Here is a 20,304-nt window from a genome sequence, read left to right as displayed (position 1 = left end):
CCCGCTCCGATGACGCTGCTGGGACGCGCGGGGCTGCGACGGTGAGCGAGGCGCTGGCGCCCGCCCTCCCCCGCCTTCCCCTCCCCTTCACCGCCCCCGGGCCCCGATCCCCGACCCCGATTCCCGATCGCCGGCCCCCGATGCCCGGTCCTCGGCCCGGCTTTCCACGGGGCACCGGGGCCAGCGGGCCGGGGCGTCCTGAGAAGCGGGGGGTGGTGTGGGCGGGGCCGAGGGGCGGGGCCTGTGCGGGGCCGGGGGCACCGGCGGGGACCGGCACCGGCACCGGGGAGGAGGGGCAGGGGTCGGGTGCCCCCGGCGCAGGGAGGGCCTGTTCCTCCGGTGGCCGCCCGCGGCAGCTCCCCGGGGACCGAGTCCCGTCGGTGTTGCCGCAGCTCTGAGCGCAGCAGAGCCGCAGCTGCCAAAACTCCCCGGAGCCTCGAACGGCCGAGGCTGGAATAAAACCTGTGAGTGTGGAGGTGTCAGACTTCGTGAGACAGAAATTAAAGTTTCGGCCCAGCTGATGTGCAAGCACCCGATAGATACCGTGGTGAGCTGTTTCCGCTCAGCAGCCGTGGTTTTTGTGTCAGACCCGTCTGGACAGATGTGTGAAGGCCGTGCTGATACCGTGGGCACGGGCTGGAAGCCACCGACCCCTATTCACTTTTTGCCCGTTGGTCACTGCAGAACCCCAAACCTGCTGCCCACATCACTGAGCTGTCACCTTGCCCCCACCTCACCCCCCCACCTTGCCCGCCACTAAGACCTGAATCTGTTTGGTTTTAGCAGCCCACCTGCCTTTCTCTTCTCCACGTGGATCAGAGAGGAGCTGTGAGCAATGGCTTTGGCACTGAGGTGCCTCCGCCCTCTCCCGTCCCTGCTGCACCGGTCCTCGTTTGCCATGACCAGGGGGCTGCCCCAGGCTCCCAGAGGCTGCCCAGCCTGTGTCCAGCAGATGCTGCTGAGCAGACAGCTGGCTACCAAAAAAGGTAAAAACAACTGGTTTTTTTCATGGTTTTGCAATCTCTCAATATTTATATAATTTTATATATTTATTTTTTTTGGCTAACATGCTCAAGTGCTGAGCTCTTTACTCATTAGAAAATACAGTTACTTTGGTTTTACTTCAGTTTATCTTAGACTCAATTGTAAATCTGACCAGGCCTTTAATACCTTCTTTCTACTTTCTAACTAACTTGTCAGAAGTAGAAACTAATTTTTTTTTTGTGTAATCTGCAGCTAAAGGTAAAGGGCAGAGTCAAGCCAAAGTGAATATCAGTGCTGCCCTAGTTGAGGATATTATCAATTTGGAGGAAGCCAGTGAAGACATGCAGGCAGTCATAGAAGCTCTGAAAGAAGACTTCAACAGAAGTCTCAGTGTTAGAACCTCACCAGGTTGGTAACTTCCTTGTATGTAAATAAGGATACAAATCCTAGTAGCGGACGACTCCAATTTTTCCAAAATTGGTTTTCTTTTCCTGGAATTATCCGCTGGGCATCCAGTTGCTACAGCCCTGACATCCCCAGCTAGAGGCTTTCTTCACCCTGAGCTTGACCAGGAAGAATCCATTTTTGTTAATAGCTTCCTGGAAATAGCTTTTTTAAGTGGGAGATGTCAAAAGTGTCTAACTGAACTGTTTGCAGATGTGATGGAGAAGCAGGTTGTCAGCTAATGGTGCAGTAGGGCAGGAAAAATCCAATTGCCATTAAATTAGCCTTTTGGAAATTGCCATTGGGCTGGTGTCTGGCATATACAAACTTTTTCTCTGCTGTGCATCTTTGTGGGTAGTGACCTGTACAGGCCTCGTTCATGTAGTGGATTTTGTGTTTTAGGAAGAAATGTGGATATGTTTGACTAGGCTGCAGTTACCGTAGCACTCTGAACATACGCATTTGTAAGTGTATCAAGTTTCAGGGATAAAATTTAACATTAAACAATGACCAAGTTTGAATCATTCACCACCCCAGCTCTGGCAGGGGCGCTTCTGTCTTTAATGGAGCTGGAAAGCATAGCTCAGTCTCTTAACTATTTATTTGAACCATAGGTATTTTTTTTAATTGCACTGATAAAGTACCTCCTGTCCCATGTGCCTTTTGGCCTGTTAACATTTTGCAGCAGAAAGTAGAGAGCAGATTAAGAGTAGCTCAGGGAGAAACTGAATACTTTAAATTAGGCAGTGTACAACACCCCTCTGGGGGCCTGGAGAAAAAAAAGAGGAGTTTAAGAGAGCACTGCTAAGTTAAAGACAATATTTGTCTTGATTTTTATGGCAACATTTTGATTTTCTTTAAGCTGTAAGAATTAAAAAATAACCATTTCCCTTTAATTCTTAACAATCCTGCTTAGTTTTCCTATTCTAGCAGCAAAAACAAACAAGAGATTTGTTTTCATGTTTTTGTGCTTTAAAGCAGCTTTGAAATATTTAGCTTGTGAATACACAGGGGATGCCTGAACACAAACAGCACCTGAAGTCTGAATAAACACCATTTTTTCCTTTGTAACCTCTGTATTCTGCATGGCAGAAGGGAAGTGGGACAGTGTGGATGTGTTTTTCTTCAGCGTCGCTGCACACTGGTTTATCACACTGAAACTCCCTGTGTTTGGTTCTTTTGAGGGGCCCTGGATCACATAACTGTGATGACAAAAGATGGGAAGTTTCCGCTGAACCAGCTGGGGCAGATCTCACAGAAGTCACCGCAGCTTATGATAGTGAACATGACCGATTTTCCAGAGGTAAGGGCACATTGGGAGGGGAGATAATTGCCATGGGAACAAACAGGTTGATGCTGAGCAAAGGAGCGTTTAGACAAAATCAGTCAAACGTGGCAGGGCTGCAGACTCAGGCTGGGCTGTGTCACTTTGTGCTGACACAGAACAGAAGGGGCATTTTGCTGCTGACAGCAACTCCCCAGCCCCATGTGGCTCCCAGAGCAGCTCACCTGCAGCAGCACAGGGTCAGAGGAGAGTTACGGAGTGCTGTGGTTGCTCTCAGGGTTGTATCCAAGGAGTGCCATGGTTACAGGGATTTGCTTTGCAGGTGCTTTCCCCTCAGTTGGATCTGCAAAACAACACGAAGCATCATGGACCAGATGCCAGGATTACCTGTGCCCTTCCAGCCCTCCCCATTTCCCATGCATTTATGGGAAGTCCTGAGCACACACAAACTTACCTGAACTGCGCACATGGCTGCAATGCTGTATCAGCCCCATTGTATTTATTTCAGTTCCTTGTCAAGATGTAGCCATGCACAGAACCAGATGTGTAATTGGAGTTTTTGCTGGGGACTTCTTCAGATGCCTCTGAAACTTGCTTATGTATCACCAGGGCTGTGATACCCCAGAGAGTTCATGGGAGAAGCTTCTGATGGAGCCTGTGAGCTTCTGAACAGCTTCCCTGGTGGGACTGAGCTGGCTCATGCTAAGTGCTGTCAAAGAGCTTGACTCGGGCACTGCTGAGGTTGGCCAGCTCCTCTATTGGCAGCACCTCCAGGTCAGAACCCTAGGCTCTGATTTATCTTCTGTGAGAGACAAGTTCTTTTAATTTTCCGCAGGAGCCTTAGACCTGCCCCTAAATGAGGCAGCAAATCCAAATCCCAGCTCAGGATCAAGCCCTTGTGATGCCCTGCAGCAGGTCCCACCGACGGAGCCGAGCACGTGGGAGCAGCAACGAGCGTGAGGTTAACGATTCATCCCGCTCCAGGGCTGGAGCTTTGCCAAGGCTTATCTCTATTTATTTTGCAAAGGCTTTCCCCAATTAATTAAGTCAGCAAAGTCTCAGAGGAGGTCAGTGTAAGGCACTTGATGCCTAAGTGTTTCTTAAAGTGTATCCCGTGTGCATAAAGGCTCTGAAGAATGGAGGCCCCTCATCAGCAAGGTCTTGTGGAGTGTCGGCGCTGAGAGGGCTGGGGAAGCCCCTCCATGGCTTATCCCATGTCCAAGCAGGAGCTCAGGCTGAGAAATGGGCATGTGAGAAATTAAATCTCCTCTACATAGCATTGCCTACATTTGATTTTTAAGCCAAAGGACCACTTGTCACTTGAGCCATTTCTCTCAATACTGTTGTTTTATACCCATACCTGTTTTGTGATAGACTGAACTAAAACCATCACGGACACAATCACTTGATGTCATTATTTACAGCATATAGTCAGTACTTCATGACACTGAGAAGCAAATAAAATTGCTTGAAGAGTCTGAGAAATAAAATAATCATAGAAAAGGACTTGCAGAGCCAGTCTGTTTTCCCAAGAGTTACAAAACCAAACACCACTTTTTTTAAATACAGTTATTTTTTTCATGGGCTGCAGGAGGATGGGGGCAATATTGCAGTATTTTCCTTCTCTCATTATTTTCCTCTTCTTCTATCTCCTCCAATATTTATGTTAAGCAACTCAGCTTTTACTGAGCCTTTCTTTCCTGCAGAACAAGCACTGTCCACGGAATAATACATTTACATTCCTAACGTGCTGAGATCACTTTGGTTGCATTTTCTCTGCCCTTGTAGTTTCAGGGGACAGCAGTTGTCTCCTACAGAACACCAACAGAGCATTCAGTGATGTCACACGTCAGGAACCTGAACAAATCTGCAGAGTTTTAGTTTGTGCCTCAGTTGGCAAAAGCTGAGCTTTATAAATACAGTTTAAGCTACATAAATACTGCAGCAGCCTGGAGCTAAAGTTAATGATGGCAAAAAGTATCAGAAATAGCATCGTGCCTAGTAGGAGATGTGAGTGCCACAGGAAAACAGACTCCTGGGGCTTTTCAGAGTCAAGAATGAAGTGACCTGGCAGAGCCCTGTGGGAGCTTCCAGTCAAACTCTGCTTTAACCCCAAAGCATGGAACACTGTAGAGGACCACCCGCACCCTGTGATGGAGGTGAAGCCTTTTAATCACCTTGCAGTCACCAGGCAAACCTGCCACCCCACCTTCTAAGCAGAGCAGGGTGTCAGCCAGCAGCGGGGGAGTTTCGAGAAGTTAATCCTCAGTAATAAGCTGTAAAATAAACAGAGCTGGGCACAGGCACTGGTTCACAGCCATCTGCTACTGCCCTGCTGTTTTGTGGTCAGGTTGTAGTGCTGAAGTGGTTAAGTTCCTTAAGGTTTCAAAATTGGCACTGGGTGATTTCTAGGGGGAAACATTCAACTGGAATTTTTAAATGCTCAGAATCTTTCATCTCCTTTGCCACAGTCAGGCCCTGCCTTGGGAATTTATTGCGGTTTCACTCTGCGTTGCCTCAAACCATTCAAATAGTTTCAAAGAAGCAAAACAGTTTTCTTTTGTTGTTGCTTCGCTTCCCCTCTCCCCCTCCGTGCCCCCCTACCCCAATACGAGCGGCCGTAGTTTCCCATTTGGTTTGATCAAAGCTCTCTGCACCAATGTAACTTCCTGATCTTACTGGTAACAGAAGTAAATGTTTCCATGTTCCATGGAGATGGATTGCCAACTATTGACAGAGTTCTGGCATATGGGAATGATTATTTCCTAATTCCCTTTACCTTTTGATCTGTTTTACAGAGCACAGCTGCAGCTGTGAAGGCTATAAGGGAGAGTGGCATGAACCTGAACCCAGAGGTGGACGGGACGATGATTCGGGTGCCAATTCCCAAGTGAGTATTGATGCCCGAGCTCATCATCATGCAGGATAACACAGAAGGTTGCAGTGAGTCCCCTTCAGAGGGTAAACATGCATGATTGCTGCATATCCCCATGCAGCTGCTTTCCAAAGAGTTCAGGTTCGGGAAAAAATCAGAGCCCTTAAAAGCATCTTGTGAAACCTCTTCCAAGTGTCTGAGCTCTAAGTCACCACATCTTGGCATCTGATGATTGGTCTTATTTTTCATCTTCCCTCTGCAGAGGAAGCTTGGTCCTAGCTGGCTGCAGCACTTTGAAAGAGAGAGCCAAAGGCTTTTGAAACTGTATTGCTTTAGTTCAGGAACTGATTCTTTGCTGCCCTGCTCTAAATTCCTGGAATTACACCAGCACAGAACAGCAGCAGTGAACCTGTAGTATTAGGGGAGAGTAGCACCTTGCTGCAGAGAGCACTAAAAGGAACTGATGAAAGTGAAAGGCAGGAAATTTATAGCTTTGAAAGAAAAATCTGCTCACACTTTTGTGTAATACACAGTGTGTAACTGATGGCTGTGTGGAAAATTTGGTATAGGGCTGGAAAAACAGGCTGCCCCTGGGCAAGGGCTGAGCATCACTTCCCTCACCCAGCACAAGTGTCTCCCAGCCCTTGGACAAGGCAGGAGGTGCTTCTGCATCCGTGCTTCAGTTTGGATCAGGAGAAGTGATCCTGGCTCTGCCTGGAATGGGGGTCCATTCAGATGAACTTAGAGAGCTCCCAGCAGCTCCACTCGCTGGCACACAGAGCCTGTCACAGGGCTGGGTGGCACAAGGAAAAGTCATGAGTTCCTGTGGGTGCTCAGACCTTATGGAGCATCTGAATACCCTGGGCAGGTGTGGCTGGGCGTGGTTTCACACCATGGTAAAGACAAACAGCTCCCACACAGGATGTGCACAAACCCCTTGCACAAGCAGGTGACTTCTTGGTAATGATGAACCAGGTATTTCTTGTGCTGTAAATCTCCTTTAAAAATTCTGTGGAATTTTACCCAGCATTTTGATCAGAGAAGTCTAATTGCAGCCTTCCGTTGCTGTCGGTGAGAGGGAATGACATTATCATTCTATCTGCTGATTTTCTTTCCCTGTGCTCCCTGCCCTTCCCCCATTCCTCAGGAGAGGAGGCAGAGGAGGAGGAGGGCACCATTATCTTCGTAATTGCTGAGGCTCCCGGGTTGCTGCACAGTGGTTTGATTGTTAATGGGCACTTGGGTCATCCTTGAATACGAATTGCAGGGGAGGAAACTCCAAAACTGCAAATCCCGAGCTTTAACAAAATACCGTGTTTTTAAACAAATGCGTACGGTCTGTCACTATCTTCTGTGGTGCTGCAGAGCGAAAACAAGTCTTCTCTTCCCAGGGAAGCTCTGCCTCGTGTGCTCCCGTGTTCCTCTCCTGTGTCAGGGTTGCAGCTCTTGGTCCCGTCTTGGCTGCTTGGGAGCCTGGGAAGTCCTGAGTTAAGGATTTTGGCGTGAGAGCTGTGCCCTGGGGGTCTGCCCTCACTGGCATCTCCAGTCCCTTTTGCTCTCTAGCTACATGTCCGGGGCTCTGGGAGTTTCAGCCACTTATCAAAAAGACAAACAGACCGTTCCAGCCTTTTAAAGCCCCCTAATGAAAAAGGCAGGGCAGAAATAATTATATCCCTCATTTAATTTTTTAAGTTTTCAAAGTTTTGCATTATTTCCAGCACTTCATGAAAGAATATATGACAGACAGATGCAGTGAAACTGCAAAATTACATCAGGTGTGCAAAATAAGCAACAAATCAGAAATGAAGAGACAATATTAATATTGGTTCTGCAGACTTTGGTTCTTTCATGAAGGGAGGCATAGTAAAAATAAAACCAAATCCAAAGTGTCCTTACCTGTTATTAAAACCACTCTTTAGACTGACCTGTCAGCTGGACACACATGTCATATTTTCCCTTGTGCAGGTCCATCTGTGCTCCAGAGTGTTTCAACAGAGCATTTAAAAATAGAGCTTGCTTTTCAGTATTTATTCTATCAGTTTAGTTTTTGCAATGCAGTTTTAACAGAAAAAATACACTCGTGTCGTTGGTGTTTACTTGTGCCAGGATCTCTCTGCTCCCCAAGGCATTCTCCTGTTTGTGTGGCTAGCACTGCATAGGCAATATTTATTTGTATAAAAAGTAACCTCTGAGGGTTTAAAAATAAAAATTAAAAAAAAAAAAAAAAAAAGAAAAAAAAGAAAACCAGCCATGGGAACGTTTGTATTGGTTGATCTCTTGGCCGAATTTGACCTGACCTTGTCTTTTATGGTATTGCCTCATTTTTAGATTCATCTTTTTTGGACCCATTGTGTTACACTGGATATTGTTTGTAAATCAGTAATATTTTTACACATGCTTTACTGAAAGCCAGATGACTCATTTGAAAGTTTAATGACTCATTGTGAGTCCTTTTTTTTCCCTTTGGCCTTTAAGAAATACGCAAAGATACCTACTGTGGGGAGAAAGGACCAAAAAATGTCATGTGAAAACACCCCAAAGCTGTTTTGAGCTGCTCCTGCTCATCGTCAGGAGCCTCTCGCTTGCCTTTTATTGAGCAATAAATGTTGCACCCTGTGTTTATCTGCAATTATGAATGCAGAGTGTTTAGTTTAGCTGCTTTCCTTTAACTAATCCCTCTCCTTCACAGGAAATTCCTGGTGTTGGAGGTACAGAAATTGCTCTTACCAAGAGAAATGTCTTGTGTTGAGCCGAGCTGGGTCATATCCTCTCTGAGGGTCTGCTCTGCCACACGCAGGGGTGGGACATGGAGGGCTGCAGTGCTTAAACCCCTGGAGCTGGGGGAGGCAGAAAAAAAGATGTTCCTTATGGTGTGGTGTGTGTTGTGACCCCCCTGACATGTCACTCAGCAGGCTTTGCCCTGGTCCAGGCAGGACAAGGCTGTCCCTGGGGGAATGGCAGGGATTGACCCTGGTGCTCCATGGGCTGCAGGGGAGGGCAGCTGGGTGGGACCTTGTCCTCATTCCCCATCTGACACTCTTTCCCCAAGTTCACTTCACACTTTGTTTTGGCTTTAAGAGGGGGTAGGGGCAATGGTTACTAGACAGAAAAGAAAACATACCTAAGAACAGCTTAAAAGTCCCAGATCTCAGGGCAGGATTAAAACAACTGTCCTTAGAAACCTCGGGCCTGGCTCGTGTTGATGGATTCCTTAACCAGAAACAGCATCTGCTTGGAAAAGTGTCCGTTTCTGGCATTATTGGTAACATTGCTGAGAATTTACACACAGTCTGGCTGGAACATAAAACCCGCTGAGAAACTCCCCGGCACTGCGCAGTGATAAAAAGAAATTGGTGTTAATAAAGACAGACAAGGAGGCATGAAAGCTGTGACCCAGTGCCAAGAAGCAGAGGAAATCTGGCAGCGCTGCATAAACAAAAACATTTCCTTCAAGGCTCGGCAGCCCCGGGCAGGCGAGTGATACCCTCGGCACAGCTCGGATCGCCGAGCTCGGGCTCCCACAGCTGAGCAGCCCTGCTGCCGAGCGGCTCCCTCCCACCCAGCAGGAGATGGGAGAGATTCCCAGCTCCCTCCTCCAGGCTGAGCAGCCAGGATTGACTCCCCACCCCCCCAAAAAGCTGCCTGAGAGCGTGACCTCATGCAGACCTGTGCCTGTGAGCCGGCTTTGGGGGTTCCAGATGTGCCGTGGGGCTCTGGCTGGGAGGTCAGACATGAGAAGCCCCAGAGGTGTCGATGTTGGGGTGCAGGGGAACCACGAGGATCCCTGCTCGCTTCTCCTGGTCAGGCATTTGGGCCAGGCTCGAGCCTCTGCTGACCAGAAGCCTCCTGCCACATGAGGCGAGTTAGGCTGGAGATGAGGAAAAGACTCTTCCCCCAGAGGGTGGTGGGGCCCTGCCCAGGCTCCCCAGGGAATGGGCACGGCCCCAAGGCTGCCAGAGCTCCAGGAATGTTTGGACAACGTTCCCAGGCACAGAGTGGGATTTTGAGGTTGTTCTGAGCAGGGCCAGGAGCTGGACTCTTCCAGTTCAGGATATTCTGAGATTCCATGTCCCTCACACAGTCCCTCCACAGTCCCTCAGCAGGAAAGGGACAGGCCGGGCTGCCCTGGGTTCTAGGGCTGGGTGCTGCTCTCTGGGTCTGCCAGCTTTCCTAGCGATCCCAAATTCCTGTAAGTGCTAGCTGGTTCTGGGAAGCCTCTTCCCTCTGGCACTGTGAAATAGGGATGGCTGGTGAGAGGCCAGTGCCTCTGCAGACACTGCTGCCAAACACCTGGCTGTGGGGACGGGCCGAGGGTCCAGCTGTGCCCCCAGAGCCCCCTGTAACTCACACCCACTGTGGAGCAGAGCCCAGGGACTGTCATCCCACATTTCCTGAGCTCTCTGTGGAAAGAGTCCTGGCCCCAGGGTTTTGGTGACCCAGGCTGCTGCAGCCAATTTCTAAATACTCCTGTGAAATGTTTATTTTGCAGTATCACCCCCACGCGTTCTCCTGCTAGTGAGTCTCAGGGAGTGCACCAAGGTTTTCCTTCTCCAGGCAGTCTGAAAACTCCAAGAGCTTTGAAAATAATTTAAATATTATTGTTAAGCACCAGCAGTTGACAGTGGTCAGCTGTAGGTGCTGGAGCTTGACCCAAGCTGAGGGGACACATCAGCCATTCCTGAGCCTTTTTGATGGCCAGACCCACTCATCACCAGTTTTTAGTTTGGGATAGAAAATTGAACATTTTCTTGTGGTCTCACATCAGGGGGAAGGTTCACCTGAAATTCTCCTCTGCTGAGTTACCTGTGGCTTACCATGTCCAGCAGCATCCTCTTGTCAAACCAGGTGTCCATATCATCTTGGTGGGAAATCCAGGTCATGGTGAGCTGGAATAAGATTGAGTGAAAGAAAAGCTCTGTAGCTTCCAGGTACGGAATTCAGGCTCTTCAGCTGCAGGGAGACAAATCTGGGTTTCAGGAGCGGACTTTTCCTCCCAATTTTGCAGGATTGTGCTTTTTAGGGTGACACTTTTCAGTTCCATCTTTCGGGTCTGGAGCTGGATTTTTCCTCTTTCCCACACATGCTTTGGCAGCAGGAAGTAAGGAAAGTCTGAACATTGCAAGATGACTTTCAGGCACTGCAGCAACAACTACAAAGCAAGATTCAGTCCAAGATCCCCAGCTTAGGGCTGGCCTGGAAATTTTCCATTCTAGGCTCCAGACTTGCTTCCCTGGGATGCTGTGCAGAGCTGGCAGATTTTCTCAGGTGGACCACAGCAGAATAAAAACGTGCCCTGAGCTATTCAGTCCCTCTGCCCTATGACACAGGGTCTCCACACAGAGCCAGCTCCATCTAAAACCAGAAGCTTTTGTGTGTCCCTGGGCATTGACAGCACCAGTTGGAGAGGCTCACTCATTTACCCAGAGTCCTTCACAGAAAATAAATCTGGCTGTGCTACATATGACACTTCTTTTCCTTTTGGTGTTTTTCCTCTCCTCTCTCTCCTAGAGTCACGAGAGAGCACAGGGAGAGCCTGGTCAAGCTGGCCAAGCAGTCCACCAACAAGTCCAAAGAGGCCCTGAGAAAGGTGCGAAGCAAAAGCATCACCCAGGTAAAGAAGTTCAAGAACAAAGTGTCAGAAGATACCATCTGGCTGCTGGAAAAGCAGGTAACTTTTCTTTCCTTCTGCCGTATGATGGTGTCTCACAGCTCTGTGGTGTGTTTGTCCCAGCCCTTGCTGACAAATCCCCAGCCCTGAGAACCCAGTGGGAGAATGGGCAGCCCTGGGATGAATTTTTGGAGTTGGCAATGACATTTGTATCTGCTTTGTGAAATTTGGGGCTTCAATCTCAAAGCCAGATTTATGATATGAATGATTGTAAGCTGACACAGGAAAAAAATTCCCCTAAAAGCTTTTATACTATGAGGGATTGTTGCATAAACCAGCAGAATTTAGGGAGCAAAACAATCCATGACCACAGCAGTGCCTGGCCACTGCAAACTGGTGTTAATGAGCTTTGCTCCAGTTGTTATTAATGAAAAGGCTTGCAAGATTATCTCTGTTCTGCGTTTTTGGCTCCAATTCAGGAAAATACTTAAGCACATGCCTAATTCCCTAAGAGCAGATGTCACTAAAGTCAATTACTTGGGCATAAACTCAGGCACAAGCCTAAGTGTTCTGCTGAATTGATGCCTCTGAAGGCAGGCCATTACTTCTTAGCTGTTTGTTTATTAACAGCTAAAGTTAGATACATCACAAATGCTCCAGGACAGTTCTCTGTGTGCTCACAAAAATAAACATCGATATACAGAGCGTTTGTGCAAGCAGGAAAAATGGCCATGCCATTGTAACCAAATCCTGTTGGGAAGCAGCTCTCCCAGAGCAGACAGATGGTTTTCTGCATTGGTAGAGGTAACATCTCCAGTGGAATTTTTTTCCTGTACCCAAATTTTTCATCATGAGCAAAGGTCATTGTCAGACCTTGGGACCAAGCAGATGTTAATCCTGTGAAACCAGTGCATAACCCCTGGTGTGCTCGAGTCTTTACCTGCCTGCACATTTTCATCTCTTCTGCGCACTGGCCATACCCATTTCTTGTTACCGAGAGAGCTGATTCCTGGGCAGGGCTTGAGCAATCACCATTTTCTTTTTACAAGAAATGAACAGATTGTTAATGATGTGTGAATTCCTGGCACGTGCACAGGCTGTTACCACTGTGTTCCGATAGTGCTGCAGGAGGTAACAGCTCCTCTTCCCTGGTGCCAGCACCAGCAGGTCTCTGCCTCTGCCCTGAGTCTCTGTTAAACCTGACCAAGCCACTTAGCTCAGCCAGGAGCTTGTGTGGGCATCTCTTTTTCAGAGCCTTTGACCAGTCCCTGCTCTCACACCTTGGGTGCCACACTGGCACAAATTCCCTGAGGGCTGGTGGGAATCCCGATGAAAAGCCACTTATTGCCCCAGCTCTGTTGGGGTTTTATTGGGACTTCAAGCTTTGTTCCAAAGGGTGATTCAGTCACTCCTTTCCCTTTGAACTGTGGCACCACCTCCCACAGAACTCTGACTTGCACTGTCTTGCCACAGATCCAGCAAATGGCAGATGAGGCTGCCACGGAGATGGACAAGCTGCTGGCAGCAAAGACCAAGGAGCTGCTTGGGTAAACAGCATCCCAATGGCCACACTCCCCCTCGAGGAGGAGTGGACTGCCACACACCCCAGCAGCCTCAGGGATGGGCAGGGGCAGCTCGAGCAGCTCTGTGCCTTGGCTGCTCACTTTGGCCACCTTGGGGTGTGCTGGAGGGAGCGGGGAGCTCTCCTTGCTTGTCCTTCATTTAGGTGGGAGCAGAATTGAAAAAACTGAGATCAAAAATAAAATATCAGGAAGGAGAACTGGAAACTGCTGGAGGCACAGAGGAAGGACTGCCCTGCTCACCTCATGGCCCGTTTGTGCCCTGCACCATCAGCCCCCTGGAGCCAGGACCACGCACAAGAGGAACCCTGCCTGTCCTGCTGCAAACCTCAGCGTTTGTTTTTGCTTGAAATAAAGTCAAAAGGAGGTGTGGAGCAGCAGCCTTGCAACAGCCAGGTCCGGGTTGGTGTGTTCCCTTGGGTTCTTGTGCTCCAAAGCGAGCATTTGCCCCGTGCCATGGCTGCAGAGTGGGAAGGGATGAGGGAGCTCAGCACAGGGTGGGCAGGGGACAGGGGCTCTGTGGTTCCCAAGACTTCATGGGGAGAGAACTGAAACCAGAGCTGTCAGCACAGCTGCTTTAGCCAGATCTGAGAAGACCTAAAGCCAACACAGGAACTTCCCAAAAGCAGCATCTACATCCCCAGCCATTTACAAAAAGCTCGTGTGAGTGTCTGGCACCGCAGTTTAGGGGCTGGAGGAGGTACAAGCAGAGCAGGTCCTGAGCCCATCCCACTGCTCAGCTCCTCACTGTGAGCAGGTTCTTCCCAAGGGCAGCAGAACGGCCTCGGTGGTGGCAGGAGCAGGAAGGTGGTGGCAGCCCCCCAGCCCTGCTCCCAAGGCATTTGGGTTCAAAGAGCAGCGAGTGCTCTGCACTCCTTAAATAAACAACTCCCCAAAAGTTAGTTTGTGTGCCGTGGGGAGGGGGAGGAGGATGAAGGATTTGCTCTGCTAGGGCCCCACATGTCAACAATTTCTCTGCTTTGTGTATTTTGGCCAAAGCCCTTACCATGATAAATGAATAAAGGAAGATGGCAAGCCCAGGGCGGTTCCACAGCTCGGGAAATTGCTTTCAGCCGATTACTGGATTTCTTTTGACATTTATCAACTGGGCTGTTTTTTGCCATTGTTGCAGCCTCAGCATCCCCACAGCAGCCAGGGCTGGAAGGGTTTCCCTGATACCTGCCCAGGAGCAGCAGCTGCTGAGCTGGGAGCACCACAAAGCCAGGGCAGGTGGAGAACTGCTGCTGCTTGTGGAGGCTTCTCCAGCCTCTTCCCATTCTCCAAGCCCTTGGGGTGGCAGCAGGGGGCTGGTGGAGGCAGGCAGTGGAGCTGCAGGAGGTCATTGCACAGAGGAATTTCCCAGATATTTACCACTGCACCTCACAAGGAATAAAACCTATGGTAAAACTGCTCTGGCCCTGGGCTGGGGACGGAGCTGCCTGAGTGGCTGGGGAGCCCAATTACCTGCATGCCTTCCTCAGCCCTGTGTCCTGCATCAGCCAGGAGCAGCCACAGGGCCCACAGAAACTGCTCTCAGTCCTGGTACCACCAAAGCAGGGCAGATGGCACGTGAACCTGGGGAGCTGTGCCCTCATAGTCCATCCTGCTCCCTGTGGGACCTTGCACTGCAGGACAAGCAGAAAAAAACAGCCCCAGTACCTTCCAGTCCCACAGAACCACAGCAGAACCACCCAGGAGAAGAGAGAATAGGCACTCACCACCAGCTGGCTCACAGGGCAGCCCTAGAGAGGTCCCACTTTCCCTTTGCAGTATAAATCACCTGCTGCTCCACATCAGGAGCTGCAGCACAAGCTCTGCCTGCTCCAAACACTCCTCCACTGGCACCAGCAGGAACCTCTCACTTGGTTCCAGCCTGGATTGCACCCAGAGCTGATAAGAAGCTGCAGCTGATGCTGTTGGCGGGTGGGAAAGGAGCTCCAGCTGTGCCAAATAATCCAGGAGGGGAAGGGACATGGGCCAGAAAGCGGCTGGGCTGCTTTCATGTGGGTTGGTGTCGGTGACGCCACATCGGCCACCAAAAGGTTTGGTCTTGGCCGCAAATGCCACAGGCGGTGCAGGGCAGGGGGTGAGGGAGGGCCATGGCCGGACCCCCTGCTGTGCCCTGGGCTGTCCCCATCCTGCTGCCCTCGCAGGGACCCCTCTCCCAACAGCACCTGTCGATCTGGGGCACCAGCAGGTTCCCACCTGGCGGGTGCTGCTGTGGCCTGGAGGGGTGGGGGTCCCCAAGGGGGTCACACTCCCAACATGAGGAATACATCCCTGTGCACATCCCTGCTCGGGACAGACCTGTGCCCTTCCCAGGCTGCCCAAAGCCACACTTAGCTCCACCAGGATGTTCCAATCTGCTCCAAGCTGCTGGACAAGTACCAGGGCAGACACTGGGATCCTGCCAGCTCCTGGACTGAGCCCCGTGGCTGCAGGGACACGCGAAACGGAGGCAAAGGGAAGGAAAAACTCCAAGGAAGCTGGAAGCTCTCGACATAGTTAAAAAACAACATTGCTCTTCAAAATAGATGTGATTGCGCTCCTTGTGAGTCATCGAGCAGAGACACCAAGATTGCTTTGTGCCAGGGACGAGCCGGGCGCTGATTGTGCCGCCCGGGTTTGTATCCAACAGACCCTGGATGGCATGTCAGAGTTTACAGCGCGCATACATTTTCAACAGTGAGCTTTGCAAAATGTATCAATGTAATCTCTGCCTCCTATATTCCGTGTTGATTAGACACGATTTCTGGCTGGATTTTCAGAAAGCTCAAGTGCTTTTTTAATCACTACAGAAGCTCATTATTGCTTTCCAGTGACTCTTATGTCCTTCACTTCTCCTTTCAGATTAGAGTCTATAGTCAGATGAATATTGGATGATTTCATTACATACAAATGCAATCAACAGTTTTGCATAAATTTCTCCTCTTTTCTTGAGTTTCAATTGACCTCAGCACCCGTGGAGGCAGGCGCAATACACATGTAAATGAGCTGGCGTTGCTGCAAAGACACGGATTCGAGAAACAAGATAAACTGTCAGATAATATTCAGGATTTTTAAGAGATCAAAAAATACTTCCTCCTTCAGCCCAGCCGTAAAAATGGCACCTTCAGCTGCCGGGGAATTTGCTTTTGTTTTGCTCGTGTCTGGCTGTGGACAAAAACCAGGAGTGGCACCAGCAGCCGAGCGGGAGCTGAGCAGAGCCGGGCTGGCCAGCAGCGGTGGCGTGGGGATGGGAATGCGGTGTCTGTGGGGTGCAGATGCTGGTGGCACGAGTCTCCTGCCACAGAGAAGCCACTGGTGGAGTCTTGTGCCCCCACCACACTGGGGAGGTGCCCACACAGCCCAGTGCCGGCTTTGGTGGCTCTACCAGTGGTGGTACCAGTGGTGGTACTGCCATCCCCGTTCCTGCCCTGGTGGGACCATCTCAACGGGATGCTGAGTTCGGACCCCTCGGACCCCTGACCCCTCTTGGGCAGTCCCAAGCACCAGCCCAGCAGTGGGGGCACATGCTGTGGCACAGGGCTGTGGCACAGGGCTGCCCCCCTCACCCTGTGCCACCATGCACAGGGAAACCACACATTCCAAATATGTTTAAGCTAACACTCCACACGAACAATCAGGGCTAATTTTAGAAAACTGTAATTAAAAATAAAAGACCTCTTGGTAGGGAAGTCGGGGTAAACTGTCAGCGGTTACTTTGGATGTGAAGCCCTTAATTTTAAAAAAATCATTTTTGTGCTAATGTGAGCAGACCAGCACTCCCACACTCGCCTTCGGGGGGCCTGTGGGGAAAGAAACTCGTGGGTTTCTTTTGATACCTTTACGTGCTAATCTTCTTAACAGATTTTTAATTAATGGGAACAGAGCACTTTGCAGCCGTGAAATCTATTGGTGTAATTGCCTGGTGGATTAGTCCCATTAACCACACAAATTACCTGTCTCCAGGCCGCCAGCCCCACTGGGGAGCTCCCTGTGCTGGACACACCGAGCAGCCCCATTCTGAAGCAATTTTGATAAAATAAACTCTCTAATCAGGTAAATAATTCCATAAGGGAAATTGCTGCCTTCCCGCAGCCCCCCTCCAGCGGGACCTGGCTACTTTCAGGGGAATGCAACACGCCTCCAATTACAGACAAATCTCCAGCTCAGAGACCATTTGGGAGAAGCCCACGGCACACGGGACCCCCTCAAACCACAGCGACTGAGGAATTAAGGCATTTAAGCTGTCAGCTGGAATCTGGCCCGGCCCCTGATTACCTGGGGGGACATGCAGCATATTTAGGTTCGTGTCCGTTGTAATTTCCTGACCCCCAGCGTTGATCCCGACTGACTTGCGTCCGTGTCAGGTTCCTGCCCGGGGTCCCTCCGACACGTGGCCCCGGGCTCGGGGACACCGACCTTTGGGCAATTAAGGACATCCAGGCCAGCCTGAGCATGGAGAAGTGGGAACGTTCAGCTGTCCCCAAGAGCTGCGGGGTGAGCAGAGGCCCCTGTGCCCACTTCACCACCGCGCTCGGCGAGGCTGCGTGGCTGTGCTGGCTGCCATCACCCCTCCGGATGGATACCTGGACCCTTCCCAGCCCTGTCCGTGGGTTTCCATGTGCCATTGTGATTTTGGACCTGAATCTGACAGAGACTCCCACAGCTGTCCTTTGCTCAGGGCCTGAGGTGGGGATGAGCTGCCCCAGGGATATGGTGGGACCCACCATATGTGCACGGCCAGCACAGTAGGGTGCAGGGCCCCCAGGTGCTGTCACACGGTGATGCACAGCCCCAACACGCTTCCCACTGCTTGGTGAGGGGCTGCCCAGTGCCCCTCTGCCAGCCACTCGGCCAGGATGGCTCCAAACCTGCTGTACCAGCCGGGGTCTCTCTCCACCCTCTGCCCGGCACCAGGGAGCAGGGAGGGGGGTCCCTGTTGTGAGCTCCTGTGTGGGGACAGCCTGGGAGGGAGTGACAGCAGTGACATGCTGGTGCCTAGCGCTGGTGGGGATGGCCATATGGTGTGAGGTGGCCTTCAACCATCCCCTGAAGTGCCCGGGTGATCAGTCCCAGTGCCGGTCCCTGATCCGGGTTGGAGGAGCCCAAAGCGCGGGGACACAGGGCTGTTCTTCCCCCTGTAACAGAAGACTGAAACTCTCCCCTTGGCTGCTCCCATCGCTCCTGGCGCTGTGAGCAGAGGGTGATCCTTGGGGCCACCCCGAACAGGAGGGGACGTGTAGGTGGCCGAGCACGCTGTGGCCGGGGCAGACCTGGGCGGGAGGGTCGGAGCGCAGGAGCCGCCTCGCTGCGCGGGGCTGGCCGGGGAACCCTACACCGCGGGTAATTGGCATCAGATGCTCCCTGACCTGCCGCATCCACCGGGAAGCTGGAAGCATTTATTTGTCTGAGCCGGCGGCTCTATCTGCGTGCGGGAGGCGTTGGCGGTGGCGGGGCCGGGCTCCGCGAGCCTAATGAGCCTGAGCTGAAGATGATGAATATGATTGCTGAAAGCGCTTTCCTGAGTCCTCCTTTCCTGGGGCTCAGGTTACGAGTTCCCAGACAGCCTGTCCAGCCCCGGCTTTTCAATTCTGATTTGTAGCCCCCCAAACTGTCTGTCAGCTCCCCATGCCGGAGGAAATGCTGGGTCCTCCGCTGCTGTGCCCGGCGGAGCTGGGGAGGGGGCCGCCAGGGCTGCTCGGCCATTGGGGAGGGTTTTGCCCCCCGGGCTGCCCCGCTGCTGTCCCGCTTGGCCCTGTGCCCCCACAGCCCCCCTGAGCCCAGGCAGGGGGGACCAGCCCTGAGCAATGCCCCGTGCAGGGTCTCCAGCCACCAGCATCTGCTGTGCCCTTGTTTCTGTGGCTATCGGGGACCTTCCCCACGGGGACTTGGCACCAGTCACCTCTTAACCTTACAGCAGAAAAATGCGGGGTTCAGCTTCCGTGTTCTCTGCACATCCCCTGCAGCCCACGGTCAGTTCCCCCACTGAACCCCATCCCAGAGAAGCTGCTCAGGGATGGACAAGGATGGGTCAGTCCGGGGATGCTCCACGGCCATGCAGATCCCCTGGGATTAGGGGGGGACACTCCCGACAGGCACGGCCACCCCCGGAGCACTGGACTGGGGAGGGGTGCCCCTGCCTGGCTGCCCCGCAGCTCTGCTCCCTGAGTGAGGCTCAGAGTGGGTGGTCTCCCTGAGCTGCCACTTTGCCCCCTTTGTCACGGCTGTGGGGCCACAGCACCAGGTGTCCCCATGGCTCCAACATCCTTGGGAAGATGGGGGGAAGGATTTTGGGTGCTGACCCGCCGCAGGTTCTTGTGTGCCGCTCTCCTGTTCCAGTTACATTTCAGATTCCGGGGGCAGCACCACCCCAAATGCGGGGGATGAGGGTCTCAGGGAACCGAAGAGGAGATGCGGGGCGGCCCAAGGCAGAGCAGCTCAGCACCAACGATGCTTCGTGACTCCCAGCGCCTCCCAGCGCCTCCCGCCGCCGCCGCCGCGCTGCCATCGGCGGTGTTCTGCTGCCTCCCTACGGGGGACGCGCCGGCAGCACCGGGGCCCCGCCGCCCCGCCGGGACAAACACGCGTGGCCGTGGCAGGACAGGTCACCGGGGCGGTGACCCCTCACCGGTGCCTCGGGCGGGGCTCCTGTGCATTCCAGCACGGCTTCGAAATTGCCTCCTCCTTCCTATCCTACACTGGAGCCGAAGCGCCGTGGCCATTCCCGTACCCATCCCGTGGGTCTGGCACCGCTCATCCCCAGGGCAGCACCGACAGCCTTCCTGCTTCCCCCCACTGCCAGGGCATGGCAGTGAGGCACACGTGGGACTTAGCAGCACCACACTGGAGATCCTCCTTCTATTCCAGAGTGGTGTCAGGGCATTTGCTGGACAGACCCAGTGCCCAGGTGGCCAAGCCTCTGGCAAACCCCCAGATGTGCCCTCCATTCCCCAGGTGGCCCTGGCCTTGCACCAAGGCTGAGTTCTCTCACACAACGCCCAAGCAGCACCACCCTCCCTTGCCCTGGCTGGGGACAGGAACTCATCTGGGCGCCCAGGCTGGCTCCCATCCTGGGACTTGAGGTCAGACATCGTAGGCTGCAGCTCAGACAGAGTCACAGGATGGCAGCCGGGGCTGGCACCAGGGAGTTCAGTGGCTGCTGGTTTAGAGCTGAGCAACCCAGTGCAGCACTGAGCACTGGAGTGAGGGGTCTGGGTACTCGAGAGATACGAGGAGTGATGGGGGTCTGCAGGGCAGCCCTCCCTGGCCCAGAAGCACGGGGACAGCCCCTCCATGGCAGCCCCTTGGCAGTCCTGGCGAGACAGCCGGTCCCGGGCTGTTGCAACCATTTCCCGTATTGTGCAAGAGAGCGGTTATTAAAACCTGATGAGAGGGAAAGGAGGGGGCAGTGAGAAGGGAGCACTGCTGGAGCGGGACATCCCCAAGGACTGCTGGGCTGGCCAACAGTGGGAGGGGGGTCACACGTGCTGCGGTCAACAGTGTCAAGCATCAGGTGCAGGACGGGAGGGGGACGGGCCAGAGC

General features: G+C 52.2%; 1 protein-coding gene across 6 annotated transcripts; it reads left to right on the top strand.

Annotated features, from left to right (window-relative positions):
- Positions 1-6: 6 nt before the first annotated feature.
- MRRF (mitochondrial ribosome recycling factor) lies at positions 7-13,171 on the top strand. 6 transcript variants are annotated; one of them, XM_082295467.1, is made up of 8 exons: positions 7-41; positions 787-986; positions 1,237-1,392; positions 2,613-2,731; positions 5,512-5,603; positions 11,097-11,256; positions 12,670-12,743; positions 12,923-13,171. In XM_082295467.1, exons 2-8 carry the CDS (start codon positions 836-838, stop codon positions 12,936-12,938), a joined length of 768 nt encoding a protein of 255 aa, XP_082151593.1. In that variant the 5' UTR covers positions 7-41; positions 787-835; the 3' UTR covers positions 12,939-13,171. The 6 variants fall into 6 exon arrangements, with proteins under 6 accessions (XP_082151593.1, XP_082151592.1, XP_082151597.1 ...); XM_082295466.1 differs by having other exon boundaries at positions 784-986; XM_082295469.1 differs by lacking the exon at positions 7-41 and adding an exon at positions 306-464.
- The last annotated feature ends 7,133 nt before the right edge of the window (positions 13,172-20,304 follow it).

Source organism: Coloeus monedula, assembly GCF_965178545.1.
Source record: "Coloeus monedula genome assembly, chromosome: 21".
In the NCBI taxonomy this organism is placed as follows: domain Eukaryota; kingdom Metazoa; phylum Chordata; class Aves; order Passeriformes; family Corvidae; genus Coloeus; species Coloeus monedula.
Note: the sequence above shows the minus strand (reverse complement) of the source record. Positions and strands in the feature narration are given on the sequence as shown.

Excerpts from the sequence above, each read along its gene's own strand:
- MRRF (XM_082295467.1), top strand. The coding sequence starts at position 836 with ATGGCTTTGGCACTGAGGTGCCTCCGCCCTCTCCCGTCCCTGCTGCAC. Across the intron at positions 987-1,236 it reads ACAGCTGGCTACCAAAAAAG|CTAAAGGTAAAGGGCAGAGT; the intron begins GTAAAAACAACT and ends TGTAATCTGCAG. Across the intron at positions 11,257-12,669 it reads TCTGGCTGCTGGAAAAGCAG|ATCCAGCAAATGGCAGATGA; the intron begins GTAACTTTTCTT and ends GTCTTGCCACAG.